Source organism: Eumetopias jubatus, unplaced genomic scaffold, assembly GCF_037043125.1.
Source record: "Eumetopias jubatus isolate StellerSeaLion01/CBP00866 unplaced genomic scaffold, mEumJub1_p1.0 scaffold_1, whole genome shotgun sequence".
Taxonomy (NCBI): Eukaryota; Metazoa; Chordata; class Mammalia; order Carnivora; family Otariidae; genus Eumetopias; species Eumetopias jubatus.
In genome coordinates, this window is record NW_028274807.1 from 118194484 (window position 1) to 118214303 (window position 19820).

General features: G+C 37.5%; 1 protein-coding gene and 1 pseudogene across 1 annotated transcript in view; one reads left to right on the forward strand and one right to left on the reverse strand.

Annotated features, from left to right (window-relative positions):
- The window catches only part of PLS1 (plastin 1), a 97003-nt gene that overhangs the window by 24960 nt on the left and 52223 nt on the right, over positions 1-19820 (reverse strand). Inside the window, exons 2-8 of the mRNA XM_028099198.1 lie at positions 11911-12013; positions 7393-7556; positions 5686-5815; positions 5418-5550; positions 4032-4113; positions 1309-1474; positions 1085-1227 (exon numbers count right to left, since the gene is read on the reverse strand). Of these exons, the coding sequence (XP_027954999.1) occupies positions 1085-1227; positions 1309-1474; positions 4032-4113; positions 5418-5550; positions 5686-5815; positions 7393-7556; positions 11911-11980 (888 nt within the window). The 5' untranslated portion in view covers positions 11981-12013. The remainder of the gene's footprint in view (positions 1-1084; positions 1228-1308; positions 1475-4031; positions 4114-5417; positions 5551-5685; positions 5816-7392; positions 7557-11910; positions 12014-19820) is intronic.
- Positions 13600-13698, forward strand: LOC114205756 (U6 spliceosomal RNA; annotated as a pseudogene).

Here is a 19820-nt window from a genome sequence, read left to right on the forward strand (position 1 = left end):
TAAAAATCTGATGAACTGAATTTTAAAATAACAGAGCTCCCCAAAATAAATTTTTAAATGAGTATATAATAGATGAAAGCAGAGAAATACAATGTCACTTCAAAGAAGGATTGTCATCTAAGCCCATCATGACAAGAACATAATCTGACTGAAGGTGTTAATATAGCTAGAGATAAAATACGGATAAATGCCAATGCTGATTAGTCTGGGTGGGGGAAGAAAGCATAGAGAAGGAGTCACAGAGACTCAATCTGGCAATGCATGTCTAGGAAGTGACCATGGGAGAACTGTTAGGCACACTAAATGTTATAGTTTCACTGATAAGCTCTCCCGGTAAGGAGAGAAGCATTTCAAGCTATTTTGGTTGAGAAACATACCTGAAGAATTCTTTTTGTCTACTGATTCCCTGTGCCCTCAGATATTTGGTCTCCTGTTAGCTGGTTATTGGCAAAGTGGTAGTAAGAATGTTGAACTGGTCAGGCCCACAAGGGCCGTTAGTCCAGTGAACAGAGGAAGTCTCAGTCCAAATTAATAGACTGACATCCTCATTATAACTTAGTCTCTCTGTGGCATATAAAATGGGAAAGAATGCTTTAATCTGCTAGGGCTAGTATCTCCTTCTCACAGCCAGTTGTAGTTCTCCTTAAATACCAATAAACCAGTTTTTCTTTACTGCAAAAGAAAATTTTGTCCTTTTTATATTTTTAAGTCCTTATTTAAATTCCAGTTAGTTAATATACAATGTAATAGTAGTTTCAGATGTACAATACAGTGATTCAACACTTCCATACAACACCTGGTGCTCATCACAAATGTACTCCTTAATCCCCACCACCTATTTCACCCATTCCCCCATCCACCTCCCTTCTGGTAACCATCAGTTTAAACCAGTTCTTTTTTAAATAAAAGGATTTTGCAATTATAATTGGGAGATCCACCTCAGACAGAAAAATGCAAAATTTCATTTTCTACACTGTGTCCGTATGAAATAAACTTCAATTCAAAATTAATTCTGAACACTTTTTGTTTTTCTGCATTCTACATCCTTATTTTATATCACAGTTATGAACATTAAGATATAAACCTTAATGTCTTGGCTGAAGTTTTTGATGGTGTGCCATCCTGCATTGGTCAGGTGGTAGTTCACCCATCGCAGCAGTAATTCCTCTGGAGAAAGCTTCATCAGCTCTTCTAGATCCTCACCTTCATTTAGCAATGCAATTAGAGCTGAAAAGAAAACAATGAAATATAAATTTTTCCCACAGTAAGTACATGTCAATGAAAAGTAAGTATTTTTGATGATCTTACCTTCGTTCCTGGAAATCTCAATATCAGCCAAAAGACCAACTTTGATGATCTGCCAGAGAAGTCCCAAGACCAAGTGAGGTTTTCCTTCTTTAAGATCCTGTGCACCAATGTTGACCACTGTACAACCGATGGCTGAGGCAGAATTCAGGGCTAGGTTTAAGTTTTCCTGAATTGCCGCAAAGAAAATTACGTGTGAGAAAGTACTTTCCAAAGTCTTATTGACAAGTTGTAAAGGTAAATAAAAAGCAATAGATTGTGAAAATTCAGCTTTTGAAACATAAGTAATATTTATACAAGCAAAATACTACTATTCAAAGAAAAAAAATCCCATGGTTTTAACTAGCACTTTACTACTTGATCTCTTTCCCTTGCTTTCATAGTTACTGTTTGTCATTTTCATCCCTTCGTATTTCTCTTCTTTCATACATCATGATACTACATAAACCCATCATCATGAGGTAAAAAACTATGTTATCAAACTTTACAATCTTTTACAAATGAATGAGGCTTCTTTTGGATAAAGTTTCATGGGAAACTGGTAGTATTCTAGCCGATCTATTCCCAGAGTTCTAAAATTACTAAAAAAAAAAAAAAGACAGATTTAATATCCACAGTAACACTTTGCTCCTTCCCAGAGATCTTTTTTATTCTACATTAGTATACTCTTTCAAGCCTCCCAAAGATCTAGACTATTACCCCCTATTCATACTGGAAGACTGTCATCTCTAAAAATAAAACTGTAAAAGACTTAGCCCCTCGGGCCCATCCTGTAGTTATTGCAAAATAGCTACAGAATTTTTTTCTTTATTTTATTTAATGCACTGCATACAAATGTTAAAAGTAAAACCAGACAATAAATTTGTACAACACTGAGAAATGCTGTATTTCAGAGCCAGTGTCATAAAAAATTATGTGACACGTATCCTAAAAATAAGATGTATGAATATTTTCAACAATCATAGATATTAAACAAAGCATCCCGACACAAGATGTGAAAGAAAATAAACTTCTGGCAATTGCAATCAGAAATGAGCTTCTTCAAGAATGCTAGTTTCTGCTAGGAATATGCAATATTATTGCTTATTGGAAAGTGGGAGACAAGAAAGCCATATTAGTCAACATCCAATTCATACTCCCCAATGAGGATACAGGAAATAGGAGTACCCCTTGGATACTCCAAGACTAACCATGTAACACTGCCCTAAAGTTGTAGCTTCCCTATAAAAGAGGCTTAACAACTTTAGCAAAATCAAGGATTGTATTTGCCAAGAGAAATGAGGGAAATAGCTTAGAATTAGCTCACTTTTAATAGCTGCAGCTGTGACTAGTATATGCACTAGTTGCTATTACCACTACCACACAAGAGTGGCAGTACACAGTGATTATAAGGTGGGCTCTAGAGCTAGACTGCTGGGATCATATCCTGGTTCTGCCACTGGGTAACCTCTCAGTGCCTCAGTTTTCTCATCTGTAAAATCATAGTATCTACCTCATTTTAAGGGTGCTGGGAAGAGTCAAAGAGATAACTTATGCAGTTTGTTTAGAATAGTGGCTGGTACCCAGTAAGTACTTAGTAACTATTGATATCCAGCACTGCTCTAGAGATTTTGAGGGGAAAAGTATGGTGACTATAAATTCTTGGACTTTAACAAGACCTGAATGGAGAAGCTGACTACAGAACAATATATTAAAAAAGAATAGCTCAAATTCTGTGAAATAGTAAAACATGGAGTAAAACTATATAGTACTCTTATTTCAACCAAGAACAACAGCATCAAGCAAATATTCATTAATAAAAGCAACTCAATTGTTACAATAATATAACATGAATACTATTATCTTAAGTAAAGTTCATCTAAAGCACTCTGAACAATGTTTGTTTGCTTGTTTGTTTGTTTTAGGTGGGCTCCACGCTGGGGCTTGAACCCACAACCCCACAATTAAGACCTGAGCTGAGATCAAGAGTCAGATGCTTACCCAACAGAGCCACCCAGGCGCCCCCCCATCCAAAGCTCTTTGAATCTTTATTTCATTCAGTACAAAACTGAAGCTGAATTTTTATTTAATAAAACCTAGTTTTTATAAGAAACTGAAATTATGCTAAATCCAACGTTTACATGAATGGACCCTTGAAGGCATTATGCTAAATGAAATAAGTCAAAGACAAATACTATATGACCTCACTTATATGTGGAATCTAAAACAAAACAAAGCAAAAATTACCAAACTCATAGAAAAAGAGATCAGACTTGTGGTTACCAGAGGCAAAGGGTTGGGGGGGTGGGGAGGAAAAACTGGAGGAAGGTGGTCAAAAGGTACAAACTTGCAGTTTTAAGATACTTAAGTACTAGGGGTGTCATGTACAACAAGATGACTACAATTAACACTGCTGTATGGTATGTAGCGAAGTTGTTAAGAGAGTAGATCCTATGAGTTCTCATCACAAGGAGAAAATTTTTCTTCTTTTCCTTCTTTCTCTCTTTTTCTTTTATTGTATCTATATAAGAAGATGCATGTTAGGTGAACCATTGTGGTAATCATTTCACAATATATGTAAATCAAACCGTCACACTGTATGCCTTAAACTTACACTGTGAAATATGTCAATTATTTCTCAATAAAACTGGAGTAAAAAAAGTTTTGCCTGGGCCTAAGTACCCATTAATAAAGGCCTTACATTTTACAACACAGTACATGATTATTAGCAAAGGGCAAATACTTACAGAAATAGTGAAAGGGGTGAGCTTTTTCTTATTAATGGCTCTTTCATCAATTGTGTCTGGTTCAGATAAGTTGATCATTTTGCTATAGGAAAATGGCAGTAATTAAGCTTATGACTCCCAGTTTAAGATAAATAATTTAAGTTAAATTATTTAAGACTTTTTAGTTTGTTTTTACAAGTAGACAAAATAGTTAAATTTTGAAAAGTAGTAACAATCCATTTCTTTAAAATATAATGTGATTCATGTCAGGGACTTACTTTTTAAAATCTAAGAAATATTCTGTAACCTAAAACAAATCTATCACTCACTGCAATAGTAATCTTAGCACTTCCTCCTAATTTTTTTTTAAATTGTCTTGCATTTTCTTTATGTGAGTCCTGTCTCTATTTCATTTAATGATCATCAACATTCAGCAGTCTGAAATGTAAAACAAATTCTTAAGAAGCCAAGTTTCATAAAGTGGTATCAACAGTGTCAAAATTACTGTTGTTGCAGAAAGAGCCAGAGACATGGCCTAAAATTTCAATAACTCAAACATTTTAAGAGAAATTAATATAAAATTTATCTCTAGATTTTAGAATATATATTTTAAAATAAAGATAGAAAAATACCCATTCAATTCATAATAGGAATTTCCTCTGAAGGTCAGAAAAAGAGATTAGAACTGTAGGTAGAAGTCAAGGTATATTTTATATGTTACTTAAAAACTAATATCCTGTACTTGTGCGTAGGTTGGAGTTTTTTTTTCTTTTTAAGTAAAAACACAGAAAAAAAAGACTGAAAGAAACATGCCAGAATATTAGTAATAGCTAACTATGGGTGATAAGAATATTTGTGATACTTACTCTTCTAAGTTTTCTATATTTTTATAAACTTAAAAAAAAAAAAGACACCTGCTTTGTACAAAGAAGTATGCTGGGACTGTAGTACACAAAACAGAAACGAAGATATGCCCCTAGAGAGTTTACAGTCTAGTGAGCAGAAACACACTGCAAAGAGCCAAGGATATGACAAGACTGACTTAAAACATTAATTTCATTTAACCAAAATGAGATGTATCTTTCTTTTACATTTCCTCATGTCCCTGTCCCAGGCAATAATTCTTTATTAAAAATGAAAAAAAGAAACCTTGTGAACATTTTTAAATACATCAAAGGAATAACTCAAAACTATCCTGGCAGCAGTAAGGAAATAGAAAAGGCATCAGAAAACTAAGAGATTGCATTTAAAGAAAAATTTTGGAAAGCATCTGGTACTTAATTTTCCATGCGATATAAATTCTTCAATACCTACATAGCTACTTGTTTGCTGAGTTGTAGTTTTTACTGAATGCTCATCAATGGGGAAAGGAAGAACCTATCTCCCTTAACCTAATGTTCAACTCACCAAAGAAGGATGCCATCTGCAAGTGATTTGAAAAGGCTGCCATCATTGGGATTCATGGGTAGGAGATGCTTACAGTCAGGGTCATCCTCCAGGGCTTTGTTGATCCAGTTAACAAAAGCCACTTTTTCTTCCTCTGAAAACAGAAAATCTTAGTCAGCAAACCAAATTTCACAAATTTTACAAATGAATGGCATCTTAGACTTGATGAACTATCAGATTTAGTGAGTGAATCAATGACTGAAAGATCAAATTTAGATTGGCAGATTACCTGCATAAGAATGCTGTGTGCCCTCACTGGAAATGGATGAAGTTCCTCCAATAGCAGTAATTCCTTCTCTCTTGTTAATTGTTTTGCGGAATGTCCTGCTGATGTCTTTGCTTTTTAACTCTTGCATCAGCTGGAATGGAATATAAGTAAAACTGAGCCTTGATCAGACAATCAAAAAAACTTGCAGTGTGAAGGATAATTATTTAGACTTCTTTATTTATTTGGAATGACATCAAAATAAATCCCAATCAGGTATTCCCACCCTTATTGGTTGTGTACACAGATACCTCTCATGTCATCTTACCCAGAGCACAAAATGTATAAACGTCTGCACCCCAAATACTAGAAGAAATTTTGTTATAATTAAGCTTAAATTGAATACACTGAAATTATTCTCCTGTGCTTGCCACGACCTTTTGCTGTGTCTTTGAAAACTAAAGAATAACTAACTACATGATATTTTTAAATGCTTTAATGAAGATATTTGCCTGTCTGAACATTGCAAAGTTAAAATCAGTAAGTCAGACACTGCAGGAAATTTGAGAGGTTTGGAGAAATGCCCTCTCCCAATCACTCTCATAATTGGCTAGACTGAATTTAATCAGTACTCCAAGCAGCAGCCAGAGTGAGTTTTTAAAAAAATCTGAATCTGATCATGTCACTTCACACTCTCTTCTTCCTACATCACTGGCTTCCTATTGCTCTTATGATAAAAATGAGAATCCTACAAGACCCTTATGACCTGACCCCAACTTACTTCCCCAGCTGCATTCCATTCCCTTACCATCTCGCCCTATCCACACTCAGCTTTTTTCCAAGTGCTTGAGAGTATCTACCATCCCTAAAGCCACACAGGGCCTCCACATAGGCTGTCACTTCCATCGGCCTCGCACATCATTCATTTTCCCCACTCAGCCCCTTTGATCTGTTTAACATCTTTCTTCAGATCTCAGCTCAGTCTTCATAGCTCCCAGGACACATTCCCTGAGTCCCTGGGTTCCGTGGCCTCACCATCAAGTTCTATTTCCATATGACACATACAGTCCTGGTGGAGGCATAGGAAGAAGTGCTCAGCTGGCAATGGCAATGGCAATATGGTCAAGTCATCTCTCTTAGCCCAAGAGTTTGAAATAGATGATATTCAAGATTCAGTTCTACAACCTATTTTTCTTCTGTTGGTTAAGTCACGTATTATTTTTCATCTTGTTCAGTTCCCTGAGCCTTGAGGTACTTTAATAATGAAACAATGCTACCATAGCTAGCACCAAAATCTACCTTGTGGCATTTGCTGAAACTAAAGGTATAACTTATCACAAGGAAATAACCAGTTTCTAGGAAGTATAGCTTCCATACCTTAGCTATGTCAGTCACAAAAAATATTCCATTTCTCAAGACCAAGTACTGAGACATTAAAACATTCTGTATACGGATAGTCAGTAAAAACTGAACTCAACTGTAGTTTTACTAGTACGTGAGCTATTACTGTCAAAACCTGACTTCTAACAATTTGAGAATGATTTTTCCCTTTCTTTTATGACTTATTTGTAGACACTCTTGTTACCATCATCATCATCATCACCACCATCATTAGAAACAGTGCTTTTTTCTGGTCTCTGCAGCCAGATTTAACCAAAGAGAGCAATGACATTACTAAAATCCTGCTCAAAGCTAAAAGATCAGTAACCAGGAAAGGATGGGATTACTTACTGACACAAACTCTTGAAAACTGATTTTGCCATCTTTGTTGCTGTCAGCAACTGCTAGAATTTTCTCCACAATCTCGCGCACCTTGTATCCAGGCAGAGGAAGGCTTGCTTCCTTAAACAGGTCCTGAAGTTCATAGTCACTAACATACCCACTGTTGTCAATATCTGTAAAGATAAATTATGAGCTGTCAAATATCATTTTCACTCTTCATTAGAGGTGTGCACCCAGAAGGCCTAGTGGGAGATTCATAGGCAGGTAGAACCTTTCAGGTTTGCTCCACAAGTTGCAGTCACCTTTTCTCCTGTATCTGAACAGTACAAGGTAGTCTATACACTTGTCAAAAAAACTCATATTTAAATGGACTTTATCCACACAGATTTAGGACTCCATGCGTATTTTAAGTACATAGTATGAACACTGCTCTGACAGATGAAAAACCCAGGCTTAGCACACAACTAAATTTCAAAGAACTAAGCATGGACAAGTCTCAGAGAGCTAGAAGAAACAGCAGCAATAGTCATGAGGGAATACCTACCAGATTTTAACTCCTTCAGAGAATTTACAAAATGGGTCTGCAGGTTCCACACTGTGTATAAAATATGTGCAGATTTGTGTAGTAAATACAATAAGGTATTTCTGTTATACATTTCACTTGGTGGCAGTTCTGTTTCATTTGTCAATAATTCATTGCTTCTTCATTATGTATTTATGATACCATTATGTAGGCTGAATCATGTTTGATGTCACTTTGACATTAAGTGTTCAAGAAATAATTTCACACCTGTATTTGGACTTCTGAAAATAGGTTTCCAGGCATTTTCACATTATCACTGAGGTGCCCTTCCCTAGGTTTTCCCTGCAGATTAGATATCACTTCTTGACACAGAACAAAGAAAACACAAAACACTCCTGCCCAGAGTTGGCAACAGAACTTTGGATTGTTTGGTTAGTTGCCTGGATCCACCTTGTTATATAGGCTTTCTTGGCTCATCTGCTTATAGTTGCTTTGTTTCCTCTATTTCACTTTTTCCTCTCGATGAAAGAGCCATCCTCACTATAACTCAATTAATGATAAAGACAGAATTTTTCTTCTAAACTCTCATACACAAGTTTTAGAATTAACACTGTTTAGAATAATTAAAAGTTTCTCAACTAGAATCTACCAATAACTAAAATATTGCTATAATCTCCAAAGTCAGCTAGGAACCTTGATATTGCGATAATAATATTATTTTCTTTGAACTTAGAGCAAGATATCATTATTTAATACATCACAAGTTCAGAATTGTTTCCTATAATTCTGAAATAGGCAAATAAACTAGCTGGCTTACTTCTTTACCAGCACTATGGCAGAGAGTATTTAAAAATAAACAAGATTGAGGGGTGCCTGGGTGGCTCAGTTGGTTAAGTGTCCGACTCTTGATTTTGGCTCAGGTAATAATCTCTGGGTCATGAGACTGAGCCCTGATTCTGGCTCCTCGCTGAGCATGGAGCTTGCTTAAGATTCTCTCTCTCCCTCTCCCTCTTTCCACCTCCCCCACCCTCACATGCAAGATTGTGGAAAAGTTGTTTACCTGCTAACCATCATGCTATACTAACAAGAATACTTAGGAGCTGGGAGTCTGAAGATGAATAGGTCTGTGTGCTTAAATCCCAGCTCCATCCCTATGGCCTCTGTGGTTTGGGTGTGATGTGACAAGAAATAATAGATACCATTTAATAAGCACATATTCTGTGCCACGTGATTTGTTAAGAACTTATCTCATGAAATCCTGTAACAACCTTGAGGTAGTAGATAATATTATTCTAATTTTAAAGATGAGGAAATCAAGGCTTAGTTTAAATTATCATAAAGACTAGAGTTTAAAAAGAAATAAGACTTTCCTATAATTCAAGAACATCAAAAACAAACAACTTATGATTAAAAAGTGGGCAGAAGAAATAGACACTGAACAGAAATGAAGAGACATTTTTCCAAATAAGTTATACAAATGTCCAATATACAAAAAGATGCTCAACGTCACAAAACATTAGGGAAATGCGGATCAAAACCACAATGAGATACCACTTCACACTCATGAGGATGGCTATTACAAAAAATTTTTCTTTAACAGAAAATAGTAAGTGTTGACAAGGATTTGAAGAAATTGAAACCCTTATACACTGCCGATGGGACTGTAAAATGTGTAGCCACCACAGAAAACAGCATGATGGTTCCTCAAAAGATTAAACACAGAATTACCATATTATCCAGCAATACCACTTCTGAATATATACACAAAACAACTGAAAGCAGAAATGTGAACAGATATTTGTACACTCGTGTTCGTAGCAACATTATTCACAATCGCAAAAAGGTAGAAACAACTTAGATGTCCTTTGACAGAGGAATGGGTAAACAAAATGTGATGTAGACATAAAACAGAATGTTATAAAAGATGAGGAGTTGGTATTTAATGGGTTTGGGAAGATGAAAAAGTTCTAGAGATAGTGGTATGGTTGCATAACAACATGACTGTACGTAACACCACTGAACTGTATACTTAAAAAAGTTATTAAAATGGTAAGTTTTGTTATGCCTATTTTACCAAAATTTATAAAGGAAAAAAAAAAAGAAAGAAGACAAATATTTTAACCTGCCATGTCTCCCTTGAGACCCAAAAAACATCCCATGTAGTAAGGCTGGATGGGCATGTCCCTCTGCCCCTTAGAAAAGTTGTTTGGTAGAAATTATCAGAGAGAATACTGAGTTCCAAAATAGCAATTTATCTTGTCAATAAAGCTAGTACATATCGTGCTAGTGTTAGCACCGTCCTCACAGAGAGCAAATTATCCGGCTGTCAGATTTGTTCCATCAATGAATTATTTATTCAAAATATCATTAAATAAATATTGCAGGATTATATGTCCGTGAGTCATAAAGAGTAAAGCTACACAAAGAAAAGGGATTACTAATTCATTCATATTTCACTAAGACTTAGGTAGCACTTCTGTTCAAGCTACCAAACTGCACTATAAAATAACAGCAACAGCAAACTCAGAGATACATTTTTATTTACTTCCTCTGTTTCAGTGCTCAGAATGAACCGACCAGTAATAATTGCCCAACTTTTGTCTTGAAAAGACTCTGGGCACTGCATACAATACTCCATGAAATTTATTATTAATAATAATCTTCTAGAAATTGTATCATATTCATGCAATGCTCTACTGACAAATATACCATCCTCCAAATAATGAAAAGATCAGAATTAAGGCATTCACTATGAGCCTAATTCAGCCACCCTGTAGACTGTATTTGGAAGGTCTGAGTTACTCTGGGGATGGCTGTGCAGGGAGAGGTGGAAGGGCCCAGGGATTTGTACACCTCACTTTACTTCACAGCAATATTTGTAAGTTATGAGCTTCCTGGCTCAGTAAAGCAATATCTGTAAGTTATGAGCTTCCTGGCTCAGTAAAGCAATATTTGTAAGTTATGAGCTTCCTGGCTCAGTAAAGCTCAGTAAAGCTTTACTTTTTTTTTTTTTTTTTTGGAGAGCTCTCTTTTTAAAACTCTTTCTTTTTTTTCCATTGGTCTCTAAAATTCATTCTGCACTACATTTCACCTACATGAATTTTAGTGATTATTCACGAGGTTTGTGAGAAATCTAGGCACAGGACCAACTGTGATCATTATATATCCCCCCTGGTCTACCATCTGACTGTTTCTCATGGACTGCTCTTCTGTACCAGAGAAGGAGCCTACTGTGGGAGGGGCCGGGGTGGTGGTGGCACTGTCCCAGTGTCCTTTCACTGTGCTCACCTTTCACTTGCTTGCTTTCGCAGACTAGAGCAAAAGACGTTATTTATATTCCTATTTGCCACAGGTTTCCTAGGAACAAAGTATGGAAGAATTGCCATCCAACAGAGTATGAGGGGATGTTTTGGGAAGAAAAATACAAAGCTGTCAAATGATAATGTCATAAAGACAAAACACCATTTGGTTTAAAAAGTGAAAGAAGAAAAATAGGATATGCAGCCTTTAAAAACAACCCCAAGATTTTTTAAAATTTTGCATAAGGGAGAAGGAAATTAAGACATATGGCCTTTAAAAACAATATTCAGATTTTAAAATATTCTGCATGAAATAAGAAAGTGTTATTGTTTGTGACAAACACATGAAGGCCAGAGTTCAGTTTATAAACAAGGAAGTGTTTCTGTATTTTCTCTCTGTAATGAGGATATCATGTTAAGCATATTCAGTAACACTGTCATTCATTAACCTGGATTACTCTCGGCAAAGCAATTATCAAAGAATTCAAAGTCCAGTTCTCCTAGAAATTTAAGCCAGTCTTAGTTTATCTTTCAGAAAGAAAGAAAGAATTCAGTGAAACCTAGATGGGAGGGGGGGACAAAGGAGGGGGAATAAAGCTAGGGGTAAATGGGTGGTAGTAAAACCAATAAAAGTTATTGTTCCATTCCTGGAAGTCTGATATCAAGCAGAATAGCAATGTCGTATCTAGTTTTTCTCGAGCATACCTATTTTATTAAATGCTTCTTGTAGCTCTTCCAGTTCCTCCCGTGAAATGACAGTGGTACTGTTTTCCATCTTTGGAGAAAACACTCCTTCAGGTCTTTATATCTAGAAAAAGTAAAGTTATAAAAAGAACATTAGCCCTTTGGAAACATTTATCTAAGCAATACAGAGTACACAGGCAGTACACTGTCTAGAAGAAAACACCTGAGAGGTCTGGATGACAAGGAACAAACAGGAACAGACCCTCCTGGGAACACCACTTCCCAGCACAGGTGGGAAATAAACATTTCGAGTTTGAGAGACATGTAGCATTTATAAATGTAAAGGAAGTGGTCAGAAAGTAAAATTTTAAGACATGACTAATGTCCAAAAAAGAAGAAAGCACATAATTTTTGAAATATAATTTATTCATTAAAATTTGTCATTTAAAGATAACATATTAAGTTGTGTGAAGCCCTCAAAGAGTATTACAGCTCGTGTGTCATTTGTGATCTGTATACCAACTTGCTTAGGAATTTTTGGTGTTTTTTCAAAATGACATTTCTGAATCTTACAGCTATTCTGGGGCCTGGTTCTAATCAAAGTATAATTAAATCTTTGGGGCTTTTGGAGGGTTTTTTGGTTTGTTTTTAAAGATTTTATTTATTTGACAGCAACACAGAAAGAGAACACAAGTAGGGAGAGTGGCAGACTTCCCGCTGAGCAAGGAGCCCAATGTGGGACTCGATTCCAGGACCCTAGGATTATGACCTGAGCCGAAGGCAGATGCTTAACCGACCGAGCCACTCAGGCGCCCCTAAATCTTTGGGTTTTAAAAAATATACCACTGCCCACTATTTAATCCTACTCTGTTTAAAAAAAAGAATCTTAAGAGCTCAAGTAATAGAGCTGATAAAGGGGTAAACGGAATTCATCTTACTCTCCAGATGCAGTTTCTTCCATCTTAGCATTAAATAATAAAATTTTATCGAATTCTCACTTTTAGAATATTTCACTATAGTTAAAACTATTTATAGGCATACTTATTTTGTGTTGAAAGAGATTAAACAGATCTTTTAGAATTTTTAAGCATAATCCCCTAGTTCTGCAAAATGCTAATTCTGTCACAGTTGGCTTTGAATCTCTGTGGTTTTGGTCATCCTGCATATCCTTCCCCATATTCAAAATGATTTCTACCGCTGGCCTCAAGTTTTAAAAATAGTGATCCAAGGTTGCACCTGGGTGGTGGCTCAGTCGGTTAAATAACTGCCTTAGGTTCAGGTCGTGATCCCGGGATCTCACTCTCACTTTCGCTCTCAAATAAATAAATAAAATCCTTAAAAAAAACAAAAACAAAAACAAACAAAAAAAAACACAGTGATCCAACTTTCCCAATTGCAGTCCACAGAAAGGCTGCAAATTAATAGTCCTTGTGCTACCTCATATTTGAAAGGATAAATACCCCTGGGGTTCTATTCTTTTTGCTCATGCTTATTTGAATTTATGTGATTAGTTAACTACATAAACTATTGTTATTTTCCCACAATCAGACAAAACCAGCAGTTAAACTTATTGAAAAACTAATTACCCATACAATGTGTTTCTTATTTTTAAAACGTTATTTTTGTAAGTAATAAAGTTGCTTCAAGTCCTTTAGTGTTTAAATGAAAGAAATAGAAAAATATAGAGCTATCTTCAAGATACACTCTTAAGTGCTTGTTTCACCAGCACTAAAATTGGAACAATACAGAGAAAATTAGCATGGCCACTGTGCAAGGAACACACAAATTCATGAAGCATTCCATACTTTTTTTAAAAGATATACTTTTTTTTTAAGATTTTATTTATTTACTTGACACAGAGAGAGAGAGAGAGCGCGCACAAGCAGGGGGAGCAGCAGAGGGAGAGGGAGAAGCAGGCTCCCTGCTGAGCAGGGAGCCCGATGCGGGGCTCAATCCCAGGACCCTGAGATCATGACCTGAACTGAAGGCAGACGCTCAACCAACCAAGCCATCTAGGTGTCCACAAAGATATACTCTTAAAAGAACAAAGCAAGGTACAGAAGAGTAAATATGGTGGGGGGATAGGAAGCTATATCAGTTGTATGGTTATAAAACATTTCCAGAAGGATACCAAAAAAAGGTAACAGCGACTGACACTCTAGGGGAAATGAGAGATTGGCTGCAGAGTGGGAAAGGGGCTAACTTTTCCTTATACATGTTTCCATTCATCTTTGTAGACTATAAGCCTGTCAAAACCAAAATAACTGAAAACAAGACAGGCAATTGTGGTAAAACATTGGAAAAAATAAAATAAATACTCATAGTCTGAAGGCACACATTATTGGATACTGATAATGCTAAGATTGATATGCACAGTATCTACATGTTACAATTTAAAATAAGAGCACCTATTTTCCTTACAAAGCAAAATACTATGATTAAAATAGTAAATTAAATGGGGCACCTGGGTGGCTCAGTCCTTAGAGCATGCAACCCTTTATTTCAGGGTTGTGGATTCAAGTAGAGATTACTTTGAAAATATATTTTTTTAAAAAGATTTTATTTATTTATTTGAGACAGAGAGAGGGAGTGAGAGCACGAGCAGGACAGGGGGAAAGGGAGAAGCTGACTCTCTGCCAAGTAGGGAGCCTGACACAAGGCACTATCCCAGGACCCTGGGATCATGACCTGAGCTGAAGGCAGACACTTAATGGACTGGGCCACCCAGGTGCCCCAATATATACATTTTAAAAGACATCTGCCTCTGTAAAATTCTTTGTAAAGTTTTGAGGGGAAAAATTCTAGCTAGATCAACTCATATTTATCCAACACATAACTTGGTAATCCTGAAACACTGTAGAATGCAGTTATTAGAATTCACTTTGCAATTTTAGAAACGAAGAACCCAACACTTAACCAGTATCCAACACCTGGCATTGAAGCATTCCTATCTGGATGCCTGAGATGGCTCAGAAAAGCATAGTTTTTTTTGTTGTTGTTGTTGTTTTGTTTTGTTTTCAAAGATTTTTTATTTATTTGAGAGAGAGAATGAGATAGAGAGCATGAGAGGGGAGAGGGTCAGAGGGAGAAGCAGACTCCCTGCTGAGCAGGGAGCCCGATGTGGGACTCGATCCCGGGACTCCAGGATCATGACCTGAGCCGAAGGCAGTCGCTTAACCAACTGAGCCACCCAGGCGCCCAGAAGAGCATAGTTTTTTAAAGTCAGTCCTGAAAAATGCAGCCTAGAAGGCAGCCAGGATCAAACCAGAGACCCACCAATGGGGCAGATTATGTTGAATTCTGTAGATAGATATACCTTCCCATAGATTTTGACGTGTACCATGTTTTCTTCAGTAATTCCAGCACTGCTTTCCTCCTCTGCCTTTTTTTTTAGCCCATATAATTTAAAAGCTTTCTTTTACCAATTAAAGCCTTTTTTATCCCCTCCCCTAATCCTCAAGGGTATCCTGACACAACCAAATATATATTTAGAAACTTAAATATATTCTAAGGATGAACTCAATTTAGATGAAATTTGATCTGATCTTTTATCCTTCCTCAAATTTCTAACCTCCCTGAACCTTTAAAAGCTTTACCAGAATTAGTCTAAGCAGCCATTTACGATTTACAGGATCTAGAACTCCAGGATCTAGAACAATTTCAGAGAAAAGGCATTAGGAACAACCCTGAGACCAACCAGATTCTGATGCCTTTCAATCAACTGTAAAGCTTCCAAATGTGAGGGACCAAAACTGTTTACACAGGCACTTTTTGGCTTCTTAGCTATTCTGTTTTCTTTCCTCCCACTGTGGCCCTAGCCCTGGTCACCTGATATTCTGAGTTCTTGAGGTAGCCACTGACCCACTGAGGCAGCCGTCCCCTAACTAGTCTGGTCTATCCCCCAAAATTCCCTTCTTCCCTTACTTCCTCCTTCTCTAGTAGTAGAAAAAATAATGGCAAATATTTACTGAGGGCTTTCAATGGACCCAGAACTATGCTAACCTCCTCACCCACAAGCTTACTATGTATTTATCTGTTCTACTGATGGAACAAGCATCCTCTCTTAAATGTAAATTAGAGGGCTGCAGAGATTACCTGCCTAAGGAAGGCAGACAAAATAAGAGATTCAAAATCAAATCTGTTTTAGTGCCTCCAAGCTCTTAAATTCTACGTGTAGTTAATTAACATCCCTATTCTTGGCTGCAAGCATCACAGGTAGTTTTAAAGAAAAGTATGACTGATTGATAAATCCTTACAGTGCTCATCAAATTTATATTTTAAGGGCATATTTATATATTTTTTTAAAGATATACTTATTTATTCAGAGAGAGAGTGTCCATGTGCGTGCAGAGGGGGAGGGAGAGAGGGAAAGGGAGAAACAGTCTTAAACAGACTCCACACTGAGCACAGAGCCTGACAGGGGCCTCAATCTCACGACCCTGAGATCACAACCTGAGCCAAAACCAAGAGCCCCATGCTTTACTGACTGCGCCACCAAGGTTGCCTGTAGGGCAAATTTATATTTTTTTTTTAAAGATTTTATTTATTTATTCATGAGAGACAGAGGGGGGGAGGGGGAGAGAGAGAGAGAAGCAGAGGGAGAAGCAGGCTCCCAAGGAGCAGGGAGCCCGATGCGGGACTCGATCCCAGGACCCTGGGATCATGACCTGAGTCGAAGGCAGACGTTTAACCATCTGAGCCACCCAGGCGCCCCGGCAAATTTATATTTTAAAGCAAATGTGTGTTTTCTTTAGAATAACGGATGAATACATTATTATTTAATCAACAGAATATACATCATTAAATAAATGAACCACATCTGTCTCTTAAAAACACAGTAACTGGAAAAAGCAAAGTACTAGAAGATACATAGAGTATATGTACCAATTATTAAGGTCTAAAAACAGAAAATACTGTATATGTTGTATTTGTTTTGTATGTTCCCAAACATAGGTGCTAAAACTTAAAAACATATGGGAATGACATACAAATTTGGAATATTGGTTGTCCTATGGAGAGGGAGGTAAGGGGCACAGCTGGAGGCTGAAGCTCAATCTATTATATTTTTTAAGAGAAATCTGAAGCAATTATGGCAAATTTTTTTTTAAGATTTTATTTATTTGAGAGAGAGAGAAAGAAACAGCATGAGAGGGGAGAGGGTCAGAGGGAGAAGCAGGCTCCCCACTGAGCCGGGAGCCCGATGCGGGACTTGATCCCAGGACTCCGGGATCACAACCTGAGCTTCATGAAGGCAGTCGCTTAACCAACTGAGCCACCCAGGCACCCCTATGGCAAAACTTAACATCTGTTCAATCTGAGCATTAAGTATATGGATATTGGCTAAACTGTTCCTGTACTTTTCAGTATTTTTTGTTTTAAATATTTCATAATATAACTGTTTAACTTTTAAACTCAGACAGTAAAAAATAATAAGTAAATAAAATAATAGAGCTAACATAAGAATATGTTTTGAACAGGAGAAAATTTCCCAAAGCCCCTCAGGACATGGGGAAAAAAATTTTTAAGTACTTCAATGTTGAACTATCAGTTAATATTATTGTGGCAGAAGAATTTATTGAAATATCAAATTGTGTTTATTTTCCACCTTCCCCCCTCCCCAGTCCCACTCCTCAACTAAAGTAATAACTACCTCTTGTTTTAGGAATGCTGGCAGCACAGAAAGCAAAACCAGCCTGGAATCTGTGGTTCCTTGAGTCCTTGGGTTGAAGTACAAACTTCCTTAGGGTTTACTTAGGCTGGGTGTGCTGTGAATGGGGCAGCAGAAGGAGGACATCTCTGAGAAGCCACTAGATAAGGAAGACAGAGAGACGGAGAAATTACCCCGGTGGGGAAGGAGGAAAGTCTGGGATGCCATCAAGGAAGACTGCAGCCATAAAGGTGGCAAAGAGAGGGACAGATAAGGTGTAGCAGAATCTCTGCCAAAGGGATACACAGAGTAAGCAACGGGTGCTTCCCAGGTCAACACTGAGGACTAACGACCAAGGACAGAAGAGCTTCCTCCAAGCCTTTGGTCTGTTTAAGACCTCATACAACAGAGCCTGAGGGGCAGATTCCAGATACCTGAGAAAGACCTGACTGCTCAGGCAGGATGAGGCATCACAGTCAAAATAAATTTGCCTTAAATAACATAAATAGGGGCACGTGGGTGGCTCAGTTGTTAAGTGTCTGCCTTCAGCTCAGGTCATGATCCCGGGGTCCTGGGATCGAGCCCCGCATCAGGCTCCCTGCTTGGCGGGAAGCCTGCTTCTCCCTCTCCCACTCCCCCTGCTTGTGTTCCCTCTCTCGCTGTGTCTCTGTCAAATAAATAAATAAAATCTTAAAAATAAATAAATAAATGTAATAGTTCTTTCATATCTGACTTTTATGGGAAAAGCCTTGATAGTGTTTCTCTGGAGAACTGCCTAGGAACAGAGGTTCCAGAGCACCACAGTATCTCTGGGAGTAGCGACTCTATGGTATCCTATACCCTCCTCCCCTTCTTCATAAACTATTCTCTTATCTGCCACCACAACTCTCCTCTTTTCCCGTTATGTCCTATTTTTAGCTCCCGATTACAAGCTTAAAGAACACAAGGTCACTGTAATAAATCACTATGTGAAAAAATAAACAGCTAAGAAATATGAATTAAAGGGTTTTCTTTTTAGTTTAAAGGAAACCTAGAGAAAACTTCCATTTTTCTGTATTTTCAGCAATCTTTTTCAACCATATTTCACAATAGGGAGTGGCATCACTCATTTTCCAAAAAGCAAACATTCATATTCCATATCAGCCTGTTACTTTATCAGATTTTTCTCTAGTTAATTGTACTGTCTACAGATTCTCTAATATAAATATGAACTGGGAGACCACTGACTTTGTTAAATATTAGACTCCTACTCTACATACCAGACTGACCCCTCTTTGGACAAAGCAAGCTATTAAATGGGGACAACATAACTCAGATTTCTCCTGAGTATCCTTCTGCAAAGTGAAGTCACAGGGGAGCTTGACCCACACCAGAATACCAATGTAAAAGCATGTGGTGAGTCAACAAGTATTTTGAATCCAGAAACGGATTCAGACCAAAAAAAATTATATAGGAGGACTTAGAATAACTTTCTCAAGGAAAGACACCTTATTGAAATGGAAGCTGCGGGTACCAAAACTGACCTTCACTACTTAGTGTATGGGATTTGGTCACCCAAGCACAGAGGTTCAAATGTTACTTGATTTGTGCAACTCAATGAATGGCTGTGAAGAGTAAGAGTTGCTCACTGAATGATTAATCAGCATGTAGGAAAAAAACTGGTCTCTTGTCACAAGGCCTTACTCCAGACTTCTCTGCATCGACCCTAACTAACCCCAAACAGTGCCAACTCTGGAAACCCCAACACATAAAGCTGTAGTAAGTGCAAAAGTGATGAGGGGTGGCTTAGGCAAAGGAGGGCAGTGTGTAAAGCCTGCCTCCCACTCTGCACTCAGCTCCACCCAAACGGGTGACTACTGTATCCACCGTGCCTCTAACGGTACAGGTACAGGCTCTTCCACTGCAGCCTGCCCAAGAGGCAGGAAAATCATTGACCCTTTGTCAGCATAGCCACACTTAGTAATTTTTTAGTTGAGAAATAGGAAATTGCATTAAATGTACACATAAAAGATACAAAGTAGTTTACTGATCCAAGTTTAGGTCAAGAGTATCCATAGAAGACTGATTGGGACCATTCGGGATGTGAAAGAAAGGGGAAGACTTAGTCCCTAGTATCTTCCTGAAGCCTCAAGCTCTCTCTAAATTCAACATCAAGTGAATACAGCTAACTTGTAAGCGGAGGAAATTACAGTCTATCAAGTGGGAATCAGTTCTTCTTGGGACCTGCTAACCAATGATGCCCCATGGACCCAAGCTCGGCACCACTTCTACCCAGCAGCCCGTG